Source organism: Sus scrofa, chromosome 1 (assembly GCF_054392235.1).
Source record: "Sus scrofa isolate SSC_HxYL_T2T_F1_AM1 chromosome 1, Sscrofa_HxYL_maternal_Yorkshire_Landrace_v2.0, whole genome shotgun sequence".
Taxonomy (NCBI): domain Eukaryota; kingdom Metazoa; phylum Chordata; class Mammalia; order Artiodactyla; family Suidae; genus Sus; species Sus scrofa.
This window is the reverse complement of record NC_139383.1, coordinates 191,747,635-191,771,857: the sequence shown is the minus strand read 5'-3', so window position 1 is coordinate 191,771,857 and position 24,223 is coordinate 191,747,635. Positions and strand designations below refer to the sequence as shown.

Genomic DNA, 24,223 nt, shown 5'->3' with positions numbered 1-24,223 from the left:
TGCTCTGGATTAAGCTTGGGCTTAAGGAAATATTGTGGCTGGTTTGATTTTCTATCCAGACCACTCAAACTTTCTCCTTATCAGCAAGAGAGCTCTTTTGCTTTCTTTTCATTCATGTAGTACTTTTCATTTTAAGAACTTCTCCTTTGCACTCATAACTTGGCCAACTGGCACAAGAGGCCTAGCTTTCAGCCTATCTCAGCTTTCAACACATCTTCCTCACTAAATTTAATCATTTTTAGCTTTTGATCTAAAGTGAAATGTGCAACTCTTCCTTTCACTGAAATACTTAGAAGTCACTATAGGGTTATTCACTGCTCTAATTTCAATATTGTTGTTTCTAAGGGAAGGGGGGGGGCTAAGGAGAGGAAGAGAGATGGGAGAATGGCTGGTCAACGGAGCAGTCAGGACACACACATTTATTGATTACGGTTACCATCTTATTGGGACACGGTTCGTGGCACCCCAAAACAACTACAATAGTAACATCCAAGACCACCAATCACTGATCACCATAACAAATAAAAGTGAAAAAGTCTGAAACATTGAAAGAGTTATCAAAATGCGACAGACACGAAGTGAGCAAATGCTGTTGAAAAAATGGTGTCTGACACAGGGCTGCCATACATCTTCAGCTTGTAAAAAACAGTGTTTGCAAAGAGCAATAAAGCAAAGCACAATAAAACAAGGTATGCCTGTGTCCATATTGGCCCCAATTTCCAGAAAAACTAGAAAGAACAAATGGAATTCTGAAACTCAATTTAGCAAAGCTCTCAGAGACTCTCAAAGTTTTGTGGTCTGATATTCCCAGCTTTAATGATTCCTCTGAAGTTCATCAACCCTTGGCTTATGATTCTAGACATCTAGGAATATTCCATCTGATTCTAGACTATACATACTCTTAGCAAGTAGACATTACCAGATATTGCAAGGGGCTTATGTAATATATCAAGTCTTATTATCAAGTATAAGCAGCCTTTCCTCAAAACCTTCCTAAAACTTGCACAACTAAAACCAAAGATTTGGTCTTCAGGAAGAGACAGTTTTTCTCATGAACTGGTTAAAGCAACAACTGTTGGGGCTGTACACATTTTCCATTGGGAAGAGCACCCACCTTTCCTTGGTTCCATTTCCTTGTAATGAAATCAGGTGATTTTCTGGGTAACTGACAATTTATTAAGTGACTTTTTAGATGGCAAACACAAGGCATCATAGCCAGAAATCTAAAATCCCCTATCATCATATTTAGGAAAAAAATAAAATTGTCTCCGCCAAAACTAGTTCTTGGGACCTTTTGTGGGAGCTCACTTTCACAGATATGGAAGGTGTCTCACTTTATCCAATTTCACAGGTAAAACATACTGTTTCTCTCTTTCACTTTAGATCTTGCCTAATTAATGATCTTGACACTATAAATTTCATCATCTAGAGCCAGACTACTCTTCATAAATGGTGCCAATTAAAAAAAAAAGTTATTCAACAACCCAAGGGGTATTTTAACCAAATACATATGACTAGATGGCCACCAACACAAAACTGGATGTGCAATACAATTACATCTCAAACACAAAAGCCTATTAGCTACTACCTGAAAACTGGACAAGCATTATCACCTTGGTAAACAGCCATACCTGCCCTCAGGATAGTCTGACATCATTCAGGGTCCATTTTGACTCATCAATTTCCCTCTTAGAAAGAGATTAGATAACTTAATGAAGAGAAAAACTGGGTCCTAATCTGAGAACTGAGACCTAGGGAATTCTGAATTGCTTTCTTTCCTCTTGTAGATGCTTTAGCTCATCCTATAAGAGGCCCAGAAGTAGGGTGCCATCTTACACACTATGGTTCAGAGGAAAGCAGGAGCTAGACAAAGCCAACAAGGCTATCAAGTCACACCAAGGAACTCCCCATCCAAGAGGTTCAGGAAAATGAATGGAATAAGAGCCCAATAAACATAATACTGGTGTACTAGAGCATGTGCCATTTTAGGGAGGGAGGGGGGAGGTGTGTGAGGATCTTACATTCACAAACCTAACTGGCATTTTTATTACCACGGAGATCTGGTAAGCTAATAACAGGCAATTTGGCTAATAATCCCATATTTGGTACTGCAAACTTATTACATTGGAAATGAAATCTGTCCTTCCAGCTTAATTTGGGCACTTTTGGCTCTGCTTTATAACTCTACAAACCCTTCTCTTGGTATTTGTATGTATAGGGGCTCAGGTGGGTGACAAGTTTTATAGCCACCATGCAGCTGTTGTCCCATTACATGATTTAAAAAAGGACCCACTAAAAGAACAGAGAAATCTAACACTTAAAGATATTGAAACAACTATCCAAGAAACTTGATCATGATGCCATAAACAGTAGCGAAGCTATGCAATCTAGATCATGAGATCAATACCCATGCAAATCCTTCAATTCAGCCCAAAATAAGGCAATAAAGGGGGCAACACTGAGAACTGAAACCATTTGCACCCACACAGCTTATAGTCAAATAACCTTATTATTTGAATGTCTTTATTCACATGGCATTAATAGTCTAGGACACTTGCCCAGGAAGCTTAAGCTGCAAATAGCCTTATCATTCAAGAATTTCCTCATTGTCATTTAGTATCTTAGACAGGAGTTTGCTCTCCTATCTAAGACACTACTAAGACTGGCAATGCAGTGATTGTCCTTACCATGTATCATAAACAATAAACTCAGCTTTATCACTAGAATGATTTCGGTGTATTTTTAGGAAGCTAGCACTTAACGATAGATTAAGAAGCTTAAATTATAAGGTACCATACAATAAATCTCATATAAGATTACGATAGCATGGAGAAGTAAGTTACTACACTTTAAGGAATGGACTTTAAGGAATACTAATGCCTTGGGGTGTTTGTAGAGTGTGTTACTTTTAAAAGGGGTTCTAAACTCAAATCTAGGAAATAACATGTTGAACAAAGCTAAACTGGTCTTGTTGGTACAGGAACTAATCTACTATGAACATCCAGGAGGAAGAGTATATACATAGGCTTTCCCAAACTCATTTCACCATAAAGTTCTTCTTTATAAAACATCTTGTGGACCAGTGTTCTACAAAAGATAGTCTGAGAAACATTTACCTCTGTACTAAAGCCAGCAATCCTAGGTTCGAGTCTTAATTCCAATACTTACTAGTTGTGAAACCTCAAGCAAGTCTCTTGGCCTCCCCAAGTTTCAATTTTCTTATATGTAAAATAACAATAATAATAATACCTGCCCAATTCACTTATTAAGAAGGTTGCTGTGAGAGTAAAATATGATAAAACTTACAAAAGCCTTTGTAAATTCCAAAGCAACACAGTAATAAAGTGTTTTTAACAATACCTCATATTAGAAGTAAGGTGAATCAATAGGGATCACACGACACAGCACGGAAAATACTGTAACAAAAGTTGTACTGGGTAAAGTTGGATAACTAACACCATCAGAGCTTTCTTTGGAGGTCTACCTCAAGATCAGTGGCAAGTGTTGCAGAATGAATACATTTAGCAAACAGTAAGCTGTCAAAATGCCAAGACATGAATGTGATCCATATGAATTTAACTTGGGCACTTCTCTCGTTACTTTTTCATAATGCTTCAACTGGAAAAACAAAAACCAATACAGAATTTCAGTGTACCCAACTGGTCTTTACTGTTCCTTAGTACCAAGCATCATATTCAATCTTATCTCCCTATATGAAGAGGTAGAAATGTTACTTACTAATGCAACTAAAACTCAAAGATAATCATTCACCTTGATTCTGTCTTTCCAACACAGACACATGGAGAAATGAGATTACTACGGGCCTAAGCAGCAGTCATAGAGTCAAAAGCCAAGAGTCCTTTCTGATCAAAGACATGGGTTCTATTTAACATGAATAGGGCATTTTAGCTCACAGTGGTAAAACATGGCACAGCTTCCAAAAACCCCACTCAAGAGAAAACTTTATGAAGTAGGAAGAAATCAATTGATGTGAGAAGACCTGAATCCATACTTTGTACTGCATCTTATGAGCTGTCTAGTGAGCATACTTACTCATTTCAGACTAGAAGAATGGTTGCCAGACTTCAAATTTTCATGGTTCATTAAATTCTCCAAACTTAGAATACTAACAAGGGATAGTCAACACTGAACTTTAAGGTTTTTTTTTTTTTTTTTAATCTAGCATTTTTTTTTTTTTTTTTTTTGTCTTTTGTCTTTTGTTGTTGTTGTTGCTATTTCTTGGGCCGCTCCCACGGCATATGGAGGTTCCCAGGCTAGGGGTTGAATCGGAGCTGGAGCTACCGGCCTACGCCAGAGCCACAGCAACGCAGGATCCGAGCCGCGTCTGCAACCTACACCACAGCTCACAGCAACGCTGGATCGTTAACCCACTGAGCAAGGGCAGGGACCGAACCCGCAACCTCATGGTTCCTAGTCGGATTCGTTAACCACTGCGCCATGACGGGAACTCCTAATCTAGCATTTTTATTTTAAAGACATTCAGTGCAAGAATATAACTCGGGATAAAGGAGCCCTTTAATTAAAAAACAAAAACCTGGAGTTCCCGTTGTGGCTCAGCAGAAAGGAATCCAACTAGTATCCATGAGGATGCGGGTTAGATTCCTGGCCCTGCTCAGTGGGTTAAGGATCCAGAGTTGCCATGAACTGTGGTGTACGTTACAGATGCGGCTTTCTTTCCCATGTTGCTGTGGTTATGGTGTAGACTGGCAGCTACAGCTCTGATTCAACCCCTAGCTGGGGAACTTCCATATGCCACAGGTGCAACCTTAAAAAGCAAAACAAAACAAAACAAAACCCCACAGTTTCCCATCATCTACTACCATTTCTCTGTAATATCATTTTGTGCAATTTGTGTATTCTAAGATTAAAAAACAGCCTGGGAGTTCCCGTCGTGGCTCAGTGGTTAACGAATCTGACTAGGAACCATGAGGTTGCGGGTTCGATCCCTGGCCTTGCTCAGTGGGTTGAGGATCCGGCGTTGCCGTGAGCTGTGGTGTAAGTCACAGACGCGGCTCAGGTCCCGCGTTGCTGTGGCTCTGGTGTGGGCCGGTGGCTACGGCTCCAATTCGACCCCTAGCCTGGGAAACTCCATATGCCACGGGAGCGGCCCAAGAAATGGCAAAAAGACCAAAAAAAAAAACAAAAAAACAAAAAAACAAAAAAAAAAACAGCCTGAAGGCTGAGGCCAATTAATAATCTGAACTCATAAACACTAGACATTTTACATGCAGTATCTAACTGAAAGCTATCAAGAAGTGTGGCTTCCCCAGTGATGTATCAAAGCATCCATTGATAAGGGGCTCCAAAATTGCATCAAAAGTCATCATACTCCTTGCAGGTTTGCAAAAAAAAAAACAAAAAACAAAAAACAAAAAAAACACTTTAAAAATATATAGTCTATTAAACAGTAGGGGTTATTCAACTGGAATCCCCTTTAAAATACATCAGTTAAGAAACATTTCATATTGAGTTACTTGCATATGCTAAATTATGACTGGAATTTTCATATACATTAATCTCATTTATTCCTGACAACAAACAAAAAATAAACTTTAAAAACCCCACATATTTCAGAAGACATAAATATATCTCATCCTTTATTTCCTCCTCCTCAAAGGGTACAAATTAACATTGAAAGTGTTAATTCTCTCAACACTTTCAATTTACATTGCTCCCACTCTCAGTAAACTCAAGTAACCCTCAAAAATGACCCAAGAATTTGCTCACTAAACAAAATAAAATCCAAAAAGGATTTAAACTCACCCCTAGTGAGGATGGAGTTGGCTTCACCTGAAGCACAGGGCTGCAGTGCAATGGAGAACTAAAATCTAGGTTCTGAGGTGAAGGATGTGAGGGTTAGAACAAACACCAGTATTTATTATGAGTAAAGGCAGGAGAGCCTTTTTCTTTTCTTGCTCCCCCATCTCAGTAGACTGAGGACCAAAGTTAGTTCCTTGCGACACTCACATATCAGTCAACATTAACAGCTTTACTATTTGACTGTCTTTATTCACATGGCATTTACGATCTAGGAAAACTGCCCAGGAAGCTAAAGTTACAAATAACCTTACTGCTTGTTTCAAGAACTTCCTCATGTATCTCAACACTATACTAATCAACTTACCCTCATTTCACAAATATGAAAAATCAATCTTCAGAGGTGGCAGTCACACTCCTAGTTAGCAGCTGGGAAAAGTTTTGAAGCCAGGTTCCTTGACCTCTGCCCAGAAGTCTCCCCACACTATACTTTGTCTCAAAGTAACAGTGAGTTTCAGGCCCCAAAGAGTAGACAGTCAGGTTTTTGAGCCAACAGATGAGAGCAATGATTACCTTATTAAAGGTAGAGAATCTCATAAGTCACTTTATTCACAAATCAAAGCCTCAAGATGTACTGTGATTTGTTCAATGTCACTCAGGTAACTGGTATAATAAATGCAAGAGAAGAAATATGACAAGATAGTATGTGATTTAACTGCCAGAGAATGGCAAAAACACAAAACAGTTTATTTATGAAATACACGACTGTGGGCCAAAAAGGACTCAAAAGATTTGAGCCGACTCTTGAACAAACAGATGGAATGAGGCACAGTAGAGCAAACAGTTCATTTGTTAATGCAGTTTGAGAAGTATTAGTTGGGTTTGGGTGGTGGAGACAGAGTTCAGAGCACTTAAAATTTCCAACCAAGTATATACTTGATTCTGTGGAAACGAAAAGAATAAAGTTTAGAGAAAGTTTCTTAGGAATGCCTTGGTATTGATATTTTGAAACTTCTTAAGTACTTACTTGCATTGATATATTCTAACCTACTACTAATCTTATTTCTATTACATACTTTATTAAAACAGTGAAGCTTGGAAAGTTTTAAAAATACTAAGTTATTCTTCAAAATGAAGTATATTTTTCAATGAATTTAAAACTATGACTCTTAATTATGCTTAAGTTTAAAAGAAGTTTCAGATAAATCAAACCTCTATTTGGTAAACTGACTTATATTTTCATTTTCAGGATACAACCAGTCTGAGTTGTGATACTACAATGAAAACAGGCTTATAAATAATGTCACAGAGCCAAATGGGTCGACAGGAAGGACAGCTGATTTCATTAATGGCCACAATACAGTACTGATATTGTCTCCATTTGTATGAGTTAATCGAAATAAGCAATCATTAAGGAGAAGGAACATTTTGAATGTTTAGTTCAAATATGTACAATCTTATATATTAATGTTCTAATTTTAATTTGTTTTCCTAGTTTTAATGGTTTTAAAATAAGTGTAAAAGTTGCTGGATATGCAATTCCAACATAACTAAATCTATAAATAGGATATTCAGTGTAAAATTTACTTTTAAAATTATACAATTAGACTCAGTAGGACCACACAAATTCCAATCCCAAACAATTTTCTGATTAATAAGAGATCCATGTCAGAAGTAATGTTTTGTCAATCATACCTTAATAAAGCTGGGGAAAAGAATTTATTGAAAGAATTTTAACTTAAACTACTGTGATGAATCAGAATATTCTGAATTAAAAGGTTCACTCAAAAATGTTTATCACAAGTTCAGAACTAAGCCATTTTATGCGCTGGGCTCAATAAGGACACAAATGACTTGAGAAAACTGCTTTCAAAAGCACCGCTTACAGTAATAACCTTGACTCCTCCAATGTGTACAAGACTGCAAATACTAAATTCTTGTATTTCTGACGAGCATTTGTTACAGTATTCTGATAGGAGTAAAAATCTTTAAATTTTAGTGTAGTGTTGTTTTTTTTTTAAGGGCCACACTTGTGGCATATGGAGGTTCCCAGGCTAGGGGTAGAATCACAGCTACAGCTGCCAGCCTACACAACAGCCACACAGGATCTGAGCCACATCTGCAACCTACACCACAGCTGGAGGCAAGGCCAGATACTTAAGCCACTGAGAGAGGCCAGGGATCAAATCACAACCTCATGGATAGTAGTCAAGTTCATTACCAGAATCACAATGGAAACTCCCTAAAATTTGAATTTATATTGTAATTTCACATTTAGATTAGTAAATTTTCACTACTTATACTGAAGATAGGCACAAGATTTTAAATTTTGCGGATTCAAATTTCTTCCATAGCTCTCTGCGCCTATTCACCTGAATGATAGATAAAGTTCAGTTATCACATACTATAGTTAGACTAAATGAATTATTACCAGAAAATAGCACGGATCCAGTACTCAATGAATGAAAAATGTTAGCTATGGGATCTGCATTTAATTTTCTGTCAGTCTTGCTCATTTAAGTATTTAGGCAGTATGTGGCATAAACTGCATTTTCTATTAGAGTGATAGAGGAGGGAGGGCCAAGGGGGCAAGGTTCTCCAGGATGCTGATACACCTTATTCCCTCCTCAACAATTTGCTAGCTAAGCTACCATGTTGAGCCCCTTTACGTCAATGTAGAAACAAAAAGGTTCTGTTAAAGGTAAAATGACCCCAATGTAATTCCTGTAAGCCTCTGGTGTGACAGAAAATTGATTATTCAGACATCTACATTGACAATCCTAAAGAAATACAATATCATATCTTTTCTGAAATACCAAGTCTCTACATATTCAGTCTACTTTAATTTTCTGTATATATATTTTCTAATCATTAAAAACTTAAACTTGATAATGTCATGTATACTATAACACTAGAAAATAGAACAATTAATTAATGAGTATTTTTCTCTATCATCTCAAGTAACAGAAGATGTGTATGACTCCAGCCTTTTGATTACACTTATCAAATACATATATGGTGACACAACTATTCAACATTGTCAAATACAAAGGAGTTAAGCATTTCTAAATATGAAACTAGAAATGACACCTGTCTTCAGCTTCAGTCAAGTGCTTAGAAAAGTTTATTTTGTGCTTAGAATATTCTTCTAAAGCACCAAAAAGTTATTACACAACCAAACTCTTCAATGGTAGAATATTTAATATTCTAAAGGAGAAGACTTTAAAGACAACTTGTACATTATGATACTGTAAATCTAATGGATTCACACAGCAGAACCTAGACAAGAGGGGACATCACAGAAATCATTATCATAATGGAGAGGCAACCCATTCTGAATATTGATGGTTTTCCCCCTCTTTGTGGCTTAAAAAGTTCTTTATTGCCACTCCACACACCCACCCCACCCCACCTTTTGCTGTAAGGTAAAAAGCTCTGTTCTAACTCTTTAAAGAGTAAAAATATATTAAATGTTCTATCCTGCTGATTCTCACCTGTGAAATACCACACAATAGAAAGTATAGTAGAATACAGTTTGTCTTCCAAAAACATAAGAAGCATACACCGACTTTGTAAAAGCAATTAAGAACTTTCTATGTGAAGACAAATCTACATTGAAAACATACACTCCAAGATGCTTTTTCCTGAGTAGAATGTTAACTTTTGTATCAAATTAAGTTTCTATGAAATTTTTAAAACGTAAAATACCAAAGGCTTTTCCACAAAATCAAATAAAAATTAGGAATGTTCACCTTCATATTCAAAAAAAAGTTCAAGTAGATGTTCAGCAAGAGTAATGTAAAATCTTAAACAAGTGGCCAACTAGACAGCTCTTCAATTTTAAGAATTCCACAGTAAAGTTCAGTTTGAAACAATAAATAAAAAGGACTATTAAAACATGAAAAGCATTTTCAGGAGAGTATCCAACATGGAAAATGAAAAATGTAACCCATGGTAAGAAAAATTAAATCATACACTAAAAAGAGAACAAAGGTGGCAACCACTCTTTATAGAAATCAAAGCAACACAATGGACTCATAAAAACTTCCTAAACATATTCTCTGCTATGTGCAGAAAAGTATAAAGAAAAAACAGTGTAATTTTTATTAGTTGAATAATCTAAATCTATGATGAAATTTTGGACCTTATCTCTAAAAGAACCAGAGTTGTCACTGAAATACACATTCCTTGAGACAATGGGCAAAGTTCCCATTTATGGGAAATACACTCTCTTCTTCACACAGTGAAACGGAGAAAAATTGTTAACAAACGAGAAATCTTTTTCTATAATCTCCTTAAATACCTCATTAATGCAATACTTTGGAAATGTTAATTTTTCAACTCAGACTTGAAAAGGTTATTAAGAAACACAAAGAAATCTTATTGCTTGGCACAGATTTTTCAAAAATTAAAGAGCTGTTTGAACCACCATGCTGTTCTCAAATCCTATTTCAAACTTTTTCACAGAATGCTACTTTTATTTTCCGAAGGTAGACTATTGACTCTAATGCAATCTAGACTGAACCCTGCAATATACAAGCCAAGTCACAGTTCACTTCAAACCAAAAGAAATGATCAATCTTCTGTTCATGTCAAAATCATATAAAATATTTGTAAAAGTTAACTAGGATTTATCTGTGGCCAATGAAGGACCTACGGAACGTTGTCTTATGGCATTCTGTGCAAAGTCTTTGTTTGTTCCTTCTTTGCTTTCAGATTCTTCTTCTGAAACATCTTCTTCATCAGCCTCTTGTTCCTCCTCCACTTTTTTCAAAGGTTGAGAAGATTCTGGTAATAATTTTTCTTAAGGATAAAGAACAAAGGTTTTTGGTTGATGTATTAGAGCTGTGGTAAAGTACAGTCAATATACAACTCATATGCCCATAAACTGCTTTAGCATTTATTTATCAATCACTTTTAGATTTCCAAAAGGAAAAAGTTATCTTTAAGAATAAATGATACTGTAAAAATAATTCATTTGGAAGATATATTTTACTTAACCATCATTTTACCTACCTATTCATAAACTGAACTGAAATTAATGAACCAGAAAAATGCTACAAATACGGATGTTGTAAGAAAACAGGCTGCATTAAATACAACTATCTTATATTCATTTGCTATTAAGTCTTCTAGTTAATAAGTACACTGAAATAAACTTCAACACTACCCTTATTTCAGTTCCCAGACAATCAAGAATCAGACTCTTACAGCTAAAGGCTATTTTTCCAAGCATGTTTTTTTCTTCTTTTTTAAAATGATTTCATAAATGTGCTTTTTTCCCCACATAATTTTTATTAATGTATAATTATAAACAATATAATATACAAATCATAATTGTACAGCTCAATGAATTTTTTAATACGTATACACACATGTATAAATGCCCCCTTTTCAATAGGGTCTGTTGCTAGGTAACTTAATCTTTAAAACACACCATGTTACTAAGACACAAAACACAGAATCTGGCCAATGAGCTTTTCTCTGTTTGGTGATCTGAGACTGTGTCTAATCCCAAGCATCCAGAACGGAGGGGTAAGAACACGGGGTATAAGGTAGAAGAAACTCCGTGAAGGAATTACTATAGTGGACAATCTGGTCTGTTTGGCATCCCTCTTTCTGTTGGGTTAATAACCCCTTCCCTACACCACATTCCATGTGGTTGTGGTGAGCTCAACGGTTTATAGAGCAGTGGTTTTCCACCAGGGTGATTTTGCCCCCTAAGGAACACTTGGCAATACCTGGAGATACTTTTGGTTGTTACAAACTAAGAAGGGTGGTGCTACTGGCAAGCAGGGGCATGCTGCCGAATATTCAATAATGTATAAAAGACAGTTTGTCACAATTAAGAATTATTCTCGGAGTTCCTGTCGTGGCTCAGTGGTTAACGAATCTGACTAGGAACCATGGGGTTGCAGGTTCGATCCCCGGCCTTGCTCAGTGGGTAAAGAATCCGGCGTTGCTATGAGCTGTGGCATAGGTTGCAGACGCAGTTCGGATCCCGTGATGCAGAGGCTCTGGTGAATGCCGGCGGCCACAGCTCTGATTCAACCCCTAGCCTGGGAACCTCCATATGCCATAGGAGCAGCCCAAGAAATGGCAAAAAAAAAAAAAAAAAAAAAAAAAAGAATTATTAAGCCCTTGGAGTTCCCATAGCAGCTCAGCAGAAATGAACCTTGACTAGTATCCATGAGGATGTAGGTTCAATCCCTGGCCTCATTCAGTGGGTTAAAGATCTGGCATTGCTGCAAACTGTGGTGTAGGCCAGCAGCTACTGATCCAACTCCACCCCTAGCCTGGGTAGGTCCATATGCCACAGGTGTGCCCTTAAAAAGGAAAAAAAAATTGCCCAGTCCTTGGAGTTCCCATTGAGGCTCAGGGGGTTAAGGACCTGACAGAGTTGCTGTGATGATGCAGGTTCAATCTGTGGCATCAGTCAGTAGGTTAAGGATCCAGTGTTGCTGAAAGCTGTGGTGTAGGCTTCAGATGCCGCTTGAATACGGTGTTGCTATGGCTGTGGCATAGGCCTCAGCTGCAGCTCCCATTCAAACTCTGGCCTGGAAACTTCCACATGCCACAAGTGTGGCCGTAAAAAGAAAAAAAAAAAAAAAAAAAAAATAGAAATATATAGCCCAAAAGGCCAACAGTGTCATGCAGTGTCATGGTTGAGACACCCTGATTTACAGTGACTTCCAAAACGTACATCCTTTATACAAGTGGAATACAGCAGAATTTTTCCAAAAGATAGAGTGTAGAGAGAAGTCTATTTTCTTCTTACTCTGGGATGATGAGCTAGAACTTTCTATAGTCATTTTATGCTAAGAACTGCAAAGAGGAGTTCCCGTCGTGGCGCAGTGGTTAACGAATCCGACTAGGAACCATGAGGTTGCGGGTTCGGTCCCTGCCCTTGCTCAGTGGGTTAACGATCCGGCGTTGCCGTGAGCTGTGGTGTAGGTTGCAGACGCGGCTCGGATCCTGCGTTGCTGTGGCTCTGGCGTGGGCTGGTGGCTACAGCTCCGATTGAACCCCTAGCCTGGGAACCTCCATATGCCGCGGGAGCGGCCCAAGAAATAGCAACAACAACAAAAGACAAAAAGACAAAAAAAAAAAAAAAAAAAAAAAAAAAAAAAAAAAAAAAAGAACTGCAAAGAGCCAAAAAAGGAGCAAGCAAAGTCAGACAACTGAGCAATTCAGAAACTTAACATCTTAACATCTAAGACCCAGGATCCAGTCAACTCTGCCCTCAGGCTTCCTCACTACATGAATAAATTCCTATTCTGCTTAAAGCCAGACTCAGCTTGGTCTTCCTCCAGCAACTCAAAACCTAAACCAAACACACATAATGGGAAACAACTCAAACCATACAGCCACTATAGAATGGGCAACATCACATTACCAGCTGTGTCACAGGTTACTTAAAAGAAATCTGTTGTGAGGTTAAGGTTTCTGAAGTGAGATAAATATAAAACATACATTCACTGACTCTTAAGTAATCTGTGCTTAGTATATTTTTTCCCCTACAGGTCAGTGGCCCCTGATGGATAAAATTATTCCCTCCATGTGTTCTTTAAGTATTTTTTTCTTTTGGTCTTTTGTCTTTTAGGGCCACACCAGCAGTATATGGAGGTTCCCAGGCTAGGGGTCCAATCAGAACTATAGGCATCAGCCTACACCAGAGCCACAGCAATGCGGGATCCAAGCTACATCTGCAACCTTCACCACAGCTCACGGCAATGCCAGATCCTTAACTCACTGAGCAAGGCCAGGGATCGAACCTGAGTCCTCATGGATGCTAGTTGAGTTTGCTTACTGCTGAGCCACGACGGGAACTCTTCCTTTTAAGTATTGCTGTAACTACCTAATAAAAATTTTTTTAAAACCCTATCAGTTATTCTAATTATATAAACCCATCTTGTAGTAAAGCAAAGTGTCAAATGACAATCCTGAAGTGACTACAGCAATTGCTTTTCCCAACATCCTATGAGAAAACAGAATTGACCAGCATACAAAGAAAAAATCTTCAACTGTGGTCACAAACCGATGAATGACTTCAAGAGTGGAATACATTCAATTTTTTGGACCCAAGTATATTCAAATGGATCCATGAATTTCATGATATTTTCTTTCTTTTTTCTTTTTAGGGCCACACCTGCGGCATATGGAAATTCATAGGCTAGGGGTTGAATCAGTGCTTCAGCTGCCAGCCTGTCCCACAGCAACACCAGAGCTGAGCCGCATCTGTGACTTACACCACAACTTACAGCAACTCCAGATCATTAACCCACATAGCAAGGCCAGGAATCAAACTTGCATCCTCATGGATACTAGTCGGGTTTTTAATCCACTGAGCCACAACAGGAACTCCCCAATGGTGTTTTCAAATAAACTGATGTCAGATCAATGGTATCAAACACTGCATAACTTATACACAGTGTTAAAATTCTCCACAATATAAAAACCAATAACCATGTTCCTAAATCCACTGGGCTGTCATTCTTACGTTAAATATATATACTCCTTCCCCCACCACTCCATATTTAGAAACCTAAGCTACAAAGGCAACACAGACTTACAGAAATGAACGAGATTACAGTGAATAAAAGAAACATTTTAAAAATACACTTACTGGTAGGATATGGCTGTGGTCTACGCCTTTTTGAAGGACAAAGGCAATCTGCCACAAATATCATGCACTGTAAAAATAAACATCATATGAATATACAATACAAAGCTAGTGCAACTACATTAAATTATCAAATTCTAGTACTTTTCTTCCTATGAAAATTAACTACTTACGAGTCCTAATAAGAGTCCCGAAAGCAGAGTTGCTAAAGCAAACACTGTATATGATCCCCAGACCGGTAATCCAAGGTCTTCAATAAAATAGTTATGGCAAGTCTAAAATCAAAAGAAAAAAAACAAACAAACAAAAAAAAACACCTAAAAACATGATCTTTTTTAAAAAATTGACAGTACCAAAAATAATTAAAATAGAAATAAAATTTCAGCCCATACCCTGATGCACATAGATAGCTGAAAGAGTGCTGACATACTACTCATCCTAAAATAAAAGAGATGAATGAAAAACAATCAGATACATAGCTTTGAAGTAGAATACATGTGTATTATCTCTAGCTTCTACTTTTTGCTCTATACTTTCACAAACACAATAGATTTCACTGCTGGTGTAACTCAAGATTAGTGATACATAACTGATTTCAAGCCCATAGTAAGGACTGTTAATGAAAATCAACAGTTTCTGAATTTTTGCCACTCTATGATGTCCTCATAAACAAAACACATGATAAATTTTTTTTTCCTTTTCTCCTTCCTATTGTTTGACTTTAACCTTTCACCTTTCATCTGATGATTTCTCCAATATACTAGAGTACAGGTTACAAGCTCTATGAAACCAGTTGGTTTGAAGTTAGGTACACTGTAGGTAGGCAAATGGCAACTCTTATTCACCCTTAAAGTCCTCCAAAGGACGAGCAGAGAAGGAAGCCTGAAGAAAAACTGGGAGCATTTGAACTGGCCCTTCCAACCTAAGAATAACCCTCCTTTTGTATTAAAGTTAAATAAAACTCACGACAGCATTAGTTTGATATAGCATAATGATACACAAAATAATTATAAAAGAAATAAATACTTCATCACCATATAAGTAAAACTATTATTTTCACATAATTAAACCCCAGTAGTTTACATGGGCAGTTAGAAAAAAGCATACTCCAATAACTAGGTTTGTGAGTTCTCTCTAACATAAGAGGGTCCACCAACACAATTCACACATAAGCCAGAACTCCTATACACAGAATGGCCTAATCCAGTCCCTAATCGCTGAGTGGGTAAACCTGCCATGGTGAACCTGGGAGCACCCCCAGTCAGTCTACCAATAAAAACGAAAAGGAGTGCTGCCCTGGAGAGTCAAAAGAGATGTCACATGCAACCCCCTTCCACCAGAGAGGGTAAGAATCGTTTACAACATGAGATTTCAAACAAAAATCAGTTATATTTTCAGTTCAACATAGAAAGGTACTTTAATCATGTCACTTCTGTTGTTTAAAACACAAAACAGGAATAGGAATAAGGAAGTGAAACATAAATACTATGTAGCCTCCCTGTAGTTTGTGCTACTTAGATGCTGCCAGGAGTACTAGATGCCTTAATTGGGCTGGGCACTGTGGTTCAGTGGGGGGATTCTGAGAGCAAAAGGACAATTCAATTCAGAGGTGTAAGGAAAGGTGCTAAAGATAAAGCTCTATTTCAAAATATTTCTTGGGGGAGTTCCTGTTATGGCTCAGCATAACAAACCCAACTAGATCCATGAGGATGCAGGTTTGATCCCTGGCCTCACTCAGTAGGTTAAGGATCTGGCAATGCCGTGAGCTGTGGTGTAGATCGCAGATGCAGCTCTGATCCCAAGTTGCTGTGGCTGTGGTGCAGGCCTTCAGCTACAGCTCTGATTCAACCCCTAGCCTGGGAACTTCCATATGCTGCGGGTGCAGCCCTAAAAAGACAAAAACAAGCCCAAACAAAACAAAACATTTCTTAGGGCTGATCTTACTCCCACTACCAGAATCCATTATCCCAACTCCCCAGTCTCCAAGGGCAAGTGTGCTAGAGGAAAGATATAGTCTAGCCACACCAGGATGGCCTCAGCAAAACTCAATACTCCCAGAGGTCTCTGAAATGACTCGTGAGGTGCTGCTCCCCAAAACAGTATCAGAAAACACTCTTGCTATGGTCGGTCCCTACTGCTCCACAGTGAGCTGCTATGAAGAAATATACCTTCTAACTACACATAAAGCTCAGTAACTAGTCAGGCCATTAGAATCATTGTTCATCCATACTATTCATATAAAGTTATCAGACAGGTGGAATAATTCAATCTCATTAAATCAAGAACTGAAACTTAAAGGCAGCATGAGTAGGTGTATGTTGGACGATTTCATTCAAATGTTAAGCTCAAACGATAGCTTTACCCATTATACTGCTCACATTCTTAGGAGGTTTAGTTTTTGGTGATACAAATGACCACATCTATAGTGCTGAAATACTCCTAAAAAAGGTTTCAGCTTAATTCTATAGAAATGTCTCCTTCTAGCTTAACAAGATCAAAGTATCTGTTAGACTAAGAAGGTAAAGTCAAACTAAACATCACATAGTAAATCAGAACATACCCTAAGAGTTCTAGAATTAAAACTAAGTACAAATGCTTTATTTAAACAAAATATTATGTGTTTCACTTAATTCTGAAATAAATAAGAAAAAAACTCCTCATACTTACAAAATAGAACCTGGACCAAACCATGAGGAAATGGGTTCAATACTCTTCCACTCTTTTTCACTTATAAAGTTTATGAAGTCCTTCTTAGTCCTCGGGCCTTGATAGCGCCTAAATTCACCGTCTTTACAACTAAAGAATATCATAAGTAAATATTAATCAGTACCAAATAAATAAACTTTGTATTTGTTTTGCTATTCCTATAACCTCATTTTTACAAGCAATCCTAATATTCAAAACATCAGCAATGCACTGCCTATCCTTGACATCTGAGACCCAAATTTAATTAAATATTAAGGTTTTATTTTTAAACAATGTTAAGTCTTAAGACCGCTGTTGTTACTCTTCCAAACTATGAAACACAGTATAAGTAGTTACATGTCAATTCTATCTCATTAAAAACCTGAGGGAAAAAAGATAAGCAGTAAGTAGATAAATCTCAGAAAAATCACTTTTAAGCCACAATATACACGTTAAAGCAATGACTTCATGAAAAAGTGGTTAGAATCATATGTAGCATTTATTATTAACTCTTGTTAAATGAGAGGTTAAAAATTAGAGGCCTTGTTCTGGCATTTTCAGTCATAATCACATCATCTCTGCCATTATGCTTTAAACAGTGATTCTATTTTACAGTCTGCTTTGCGTTCTTCCTGACACCCACCCCCTCCTTTTCCGTTCCCAACGTATGGAACTGGTATAGGATCATAACTGCTCTCCCTGTTCCCACATCTCCACCATTTCCAAACTACTTTAAATAATACTGCCAGTCTAATCCTACTTAATTAACACTTCTATTTTTATCACTTAGGTACAAATATTTTCCATAGCTCCTCACTACCCACAGCAAGGTTAGAGGGCCCTAATCCACCCAGAGCCAAAGACGACAAGGAAGGGTCCACTCAAAACTCCAAAGTTTTGCACAGAAAAGGGCACGTGAGCTATTTTTGAAGGTCAGGTAAGATCTCAAGAGGCAGAAATTAGGGGAATTGGCATGATAAACAACATGACTAAAAGAAAAGGGCAACAAATTCCAGAAAATTTCAGGCAGTGATTAGAAAAGAATAGCCAGTTACCCAGACATGTGGAAAAAAGGACTTGGTGAAAAAGGAAAGAAGTACTTATAGAGAGAGAATAGACATTTATATAGATACAAAGGGAGTAGGGGCGACTAAAAAGGCACAGGGAAGCATACAAAGATGAAAAAATGATGATAAAGAAAATCAAGATACCTACACACAGAACTGCCAACTTCTTGTCTTTATAACCTTAAATAAGAGAAGTGCTGGCTGGCATTTAGCCAACAGCTAGGTGAACACTAAGGTTCAGGGCAGATATAGAGATTTAAGGTTTCTCATGACCACTTGGGAAGATAAAGACAAACTAAAAAGCCTAACACTGAAGACTACATGATCGTATTCATTCTGATTTAACCATTTCACTTACCACTGTTCCCAAAGTTGAGCCACAGCACCTTCTTAGCTAATATTTGAACATATCATGCTATTTATGACTGAGACTGTCCTTAGGATGGAATGCTTACTCAGCACTCCTGAAAATTCTACCTCCAAGGGTGAGTTTAAACTCTGTATTTTCTAGGAACCAGTCCAGCGTAGTGATTTTTTTCCCCTTACCAAATTTCCTACAGTACTTATCACAACTCTGGGCTCACATTCATTTACTGTGCTGAATGGTATCACACCATTTCTCACGCACATCATCTTCTAAAACAATTACAATCTCTGAAATCACCAATTGTTCATACATCATTCATCTAAAGGGACCTAAGGAAATAAGCCTTCCAATAAACTTACTGAATATAATGCTCTTTAAACACAATCCAGAACAGAGGCCTACTATTCTGATTAAAGTATGATGCATCTTTCTCCATAACTACAGAATCTTCAAATACTTACTGATAAATAGTAGGAAGAGCAGTTATGATAAATCGTCCACTTAGTCCTACGAATGATAAAGAAAGACTAGAAATAAATACAAGAAATAACACACAACAGGTTTTATATGGGACAATTACTTACTATTTAAAGTTGATTCTATATAATTTAGATACTAATAGGCAAAGAATATGAAATTATACCTAAAAATAGTTGAGTTTTATAACATAAACAATGAAAGAAATTCCAATTATGTACTTAAAGCGACTTAAAATCTACTAAACATTATCTCAATTTAAAAGTATGTAAAGTCTGGAGTTCCCATGGCGCAGTGGAAATGAATCCAACTAGGAACCATGAGGTTGCAAGTTTGATCTCTGGCCTTGCTCAGTGGGTTAAGGATTTGGTGTTGCCGTGAGCTGTGGTGTAGGTTGGACCTGGCGTTGCTATGGGTATGGTGTAGGCCAGCAGCTGAAGCTCTGACTATATCCCTAGCCTGGGAAACTCCATATGCCACAGGAGCGGTGCTAAAAACCAAATAATAATAATAAAAAGTATGTAGAGTCTGAATATCGAACACATTTGTGAATGTATATATAAACATTTGATCAAGTATACTACAATAAGATTACTGCAAGGAGTCACAAGATAGCACAATATAATGAGTTTTAAGTCTAAAATTATATGAAATTGAATTTGATAATCAAGAAAAAATGAAGTTTCTAAGGTGTGATTACAAGTGGAAACTATTATGAATCTTTCATTAGGTTGGCAATGTCATTATTAACCCTAGCATTATTCACCATGTGTTAAACACTAAAATAACTAAGGAATAATTTATGCCTCAGTTTTCTTATCTGTCAAATGAGGATATTACCTCTCCCACAAGGTAAGAACTATTAATGCAAAACATTTGAAGCAGTACCTCTAATAAGTGCTCACCAAGTATTAGCAATTATTACCATTTGGGATAAGGGCAGTCAAGAATCCAGGTTTACTGTGACCAAGAACAGGTAAGATGAGGCTGGTCTAAGAAAGAAGTAGCCATAAGGACAGGGCCTGCTACTTGTCCAGGGGGCTTTGTAATTAAGAGCTCATGATGACAAATCAGTTAATGATTACATGTGGAACCCAATTAAAGAGATTCACCTCCCTTGTCAGGGAATTTTACCCTGGCTCTACAGAGAATCTCAACCACATGATCCTTATTCTGAAGTCTGCTATAGATGCAAATGTTCGGTTGACCAATGTCCATCTGGACCACAATGTCCCATGGCTTCTCAGAGACATCTTACGTACTAGTCTGGGGCTGGGGATGCAAAGGGGAAAAGATCAGAGGCAGTTACGTGGGGAAGAATGGAGGGAGGAAGATGCCCCCAAGGTCGCTTAGAGTGATCCATGCCTGCTGTGGCTCAGCAGAAACGAACCTGACTGGTATCCAGGAGTACTCAGGTTCAATCCCTGGCCTCGATCAGTGGGTTAAAAATCCGGTACTGCTGTGAGCTGTGGTGTAGGTCATAGATTCGGCCCGGATCCTGTGTTGCTGTGGCTGTGGTGTAGGCCACCAGCTACAGCTCCAATTTGACCCCCAGCCTGGAAACTTCCACATGCTTCACCCGCGGCCCTGAATGAAAAAAAAAAAACAAAACTAGTGAAAGTTAAGAGTTAAGACCGTTTAACGTGGAAAAAGGAAAAACAGATCATCTCGAATTGCAAAAAAAAACTAACCAGACTTACAGTACCTGGCTGCTCTGTGACATCTACTTTTGCAACATTAACCTCGAGATCTTCTCCCCATTCAGCAAAACTTTCCCATTCTGGTTGAAGGTTCTGACAAGCAGGACACCATGGAGCATAACTAAAAAACATAATTTTTTTTAAACATTCTAATAATATTGGGATAAAAATGCTAATATGCTTAACATAAAGAATATACTAAAAACAAGATAGCAAAGTGGCTAATTTTATAAAGATGAAAAGGTTTTAAGTGCAGGTCTAACTCTCTGGAAATCAAGAATTATGAACTGATAATGCTAATCACAGAAAAGTAATTCTGAGAATTAAGACACAAGGACTTTTTCACGTGCAAAACAGCTCCTTAAGAACCTTTGGATTTATGGAGTTCCCTTTGTGGCTCAGTGGTTAATGAACCTGACTAGGATCTCTAAGGATTCAGATTAGATCCCTGGCCTCGCTCAGTGGGTTAAGGATCCAGCGTTGCTGTGAGCTGTGGTGTAGGTCGCAGACGCAGCTCAGATCCCACGTGGCTGTGGCGTAGGCCGGCAGCTGTAGCCCTATTAGACCCCTAGCCTAGGAACTTCCATATGCCGTTAACTGCAACCTAAAAAGCAAAAAGAAAAAAAAAAGAAAGAAAGAAAAGAAAAAAGAAATTAAAAAAAAACTTTGGATTAAGAAAAAAGAAATTAAAAAAAACCTTTGGATTTCTCTATGAAACTGTATCCAGAAAGCTCCAAGTCAAATCTGGAGTTCATCAGTTTTAATAATTTTATGTGCAGGAGTCACAAATGCAACGTGCTAATAGAAGAAAAAAAGGAAGCACCCAGGGCTATGGTAAATAGGAAACACATGCCCCCTCCTACAAAGGAAAATGACAGTCAACAGGGAACTACTGGCCCAGTCCAAATTAAAAGGAGCTGAAAAAAATCTTCATTTTTATGTAAAAATGTTACCCAGAACTTAACCCAGACACAAACACTAGGCAGGCCAAAAAAAATTCTTAGGCCAGAACTTGGTCAACCTCAGATTTACAAATCTATGGCCAAACATACTAGCTTTTTATTTACTCTTTTAGTACTTAGTCTTTAGAGGCCCTGAATCTTTCCTAGGATTTGATTTTTCTCGTTTTATAATTATCTCATAATTTAATGGAACCAGGCTTTTTTTTGGAACCAGGAACCTACACCTGTTAAAAATATGAGTACAGTTTCTGTAGTTCATTATACTTTCTTCACTTATTTTATGGAAATAAAACTCCCAAAAGTTATAGGCAATGTGGAACAAGACTAGTACTGTCCACAAAAGGCAAAATCTCTAAAAAAATGTATTACAAACAAATCTCTCTGTTAAAAAAAACTCCTGATCAGGAGGGATTTAACGTAGACAATCTAACTTGTAGTAAGAACAGACAGCATTAGAAACCCTTGACCCTTTTTCATGTTCCTTTTGTTTCTTAGGTGCTTTTAAAATACTTAACCTCATATAAATTATGGACATGATGAGGAAAGAAAAGAAAAAAATACTATGGTATACTCTAATTTCACACAGATATTCTAATTCAAAAACCCTACTACTTCACTTTTGATTACTACTATATTGATATAGTTTGATCCAGTGAGTTAATAAAAATCTCCTTGAGGAGTTCCCGTTGTGGCGCAGTGGTTAACAAATCCAACTAGGAACGATGAGGCTGCGGGTTCAATCCCTGGCCTTGCTCAGTGGGTTAAGGATCCGGCGTTGCCGAGAGCTGTGGCGTAGGTTGCAGACGCTGCTCGGATCCCGTGTTGCTGTGGCTCTGGAGTAGGCCGGCATCTACAGCTCCGATTAGACCCCTAGCCTGGGAACCTCCATATGCTGAAGGAGCCCCCCTAGAAAAGGCAAAAAGACAAAAAAAAAATTAAAAATTTAAAAAAAATAAAAATCTCCTTGAGTAACACTCGAATGTATTTTGCACATTAGTTCATAATTACTATTGCTTAACACATTATTTATGAAACTGTGAACATTTTATGGAGACAAGCTAAAACAAGTTACCGAGGACAATGAAACCAAATGCTGTCCCTGGTTATGTTTCCTCTCCTCTGTAGCTCCAAGGGTGCCTGAAAATTCATTTTACTGAGTTATAAACTATATGCATACTACATAAACATTTCTCCTATTTTGTCCTTCACATAAATGATCTATGCTTGATTTAATGACTGAAGAGTTACTGATTTGGCCTTCTGGGATGTATACTTTCACCTTCCTCCTTAACTAGCAACCCAATCACAGAAGAAAACACCCACCTGAACCCAGTTAAAGAAGGGGGCTGTTCTACAACATCAACATAATTAAAGCTTTTTAGGTACAGCTTTTCCTACCTGTAAAGTGTAGGAAATAACAAGTATCTTGTAGAATTTGTAAAGAATTTAAGTATGACAAGGCATATGACGTGTTTACAGGTGTCTAGTACACAGTTAACACTCAATAATGGTGTTTTTCACTAATATCACTAATACCATTAGTATCAATAATACTGTCACCACCATTACCAATTTAGTGACTAAAGCAAAGGCAGATAGTTTACTACCTACCAATGCATAAGGGACATGATCATAATGGAATCACCAGACACATGATTTTATTCAAACAATAAATGACGACCTGACACTCTTTTAAGAGTTTATAATCACTCACAATTAATTTTCTTTTTTAAATGCAATACCACTTAGAGAGACATAAGAGTAACAACCTAGGACATTCAGTACTTTGCAAAAACACACACCCAAAGGAAAAATGAGATGTGGGCAAAAAGAAAAGCGAACACACACACACGCCCGATTCATAAAATTTAAAATAAACTAAAAAGACCTCAAATTCTAACATTCTAAGTGGACTACTTTTTAAGGACAATTAGACAAAAGGAGAGGAAAGGCTGCAACTCAATTTCCTCTTCTGCAGTTTGGTAAAAATAACTCTGGAAGTCTGTAAGACTCACAAGAAAATCAATGTATAGCAACTAGTCAGACTAACCTCCCCATCCCCAAAAACCTTGAAGAAAAGTTGAGAGAATTCAAAGCTGAAAGCAGCCTCTACATACACCGCAGCCCTAGCAACCAAACTAGGGTGCACACTTCAGAAAAAAAAACTTAAAAGTATTACCCGGTCGCAAACGAAGGGGTGGGATGAAAGCAGCCGAAGATCCCAAGAGTTAGGGGATTCCGAGCAGTCGGGGGCTCCCGTGCCGCGGCTCGGAGCCGCAGCGCCGAAGAGCCTAGGACGCTCGGGAGAGGAAGGAGAATGAAGTCGGGGCTCCAGACTAGGATCCAGTACCCCGGCCCACAGAAGGGCCCCCAGACCACCGTCCCGCACTCACAATTCTATCATCCACTCTCCTTCCAGCAACTCTTTCCAGTTCTCGTCGGTGATGATGCGCACGTCGCTCCGCCGCCCGTGGGTCCAGGGAGCCTCCCACAGCAACAGCAGCAACACCGCCAAGGGGACCATAGGACTCCCGGAGGGCGCCATGTCCGCCGCTCGCCCTCCC

General features: G+C 38.0%; 1 protein-coding gene and 1 long non-coding RNA gene across 3 annotated transcripts; both read right to left on the bottom strand.

Moving 5' to 3' along the window:
- Positions 1-403: 403 nt before the first annotated feature.
- Positions 404-8,252, bottom strand: LOC146406930 (uncharacterized). Of its 2 annotated transcripts, none has more exons than XR_014818822.1 (2): positions 5,121-8,252; positions 404-4,274 (listed from the first exon to the last, which is right to left on the bottom strand). It is a non-coding gene; the product is annotated as an uncharacterized LOC146406930 (long non-coding RNA). The 2 variants fall into 2 exon arrangements; XR_014818816.1 differs by having other exon boundaries at positions 404-4,306; positions 5,121-6,259.
- Positions 8,253-8,884: 632 nt separating this feature from the next.
- Positions 8,885-24,215, bottom strand: TMX1 (thioredoxin related transmembrane protein 1). The gene is made up of 8 exons (XM_001928249.5): positions 24,053-24,215; positions 20,703-20,818; positions 18,982-19,027; positions 17,069-17,197; positions 14,794-14,839; positions 14,575-14,676; positions 14,405-14,471; positions 8,885-10,581 (listed from the first exon to the last, which is right to left on the bottom strand). Exons 1-8 carry the CDS (start codon positions 24,202-24,204, stop codon positions 10,403-10,405), a joined length of 837 nt encoding a protein of 278 aa, XP_001928284.1. The 5' UTR covers positions 24,205-24,215; the 3' UTR covers positions 8,885-10,402.
- Positions 24,216-24,223: the final 8 nt, after the last annotated feature.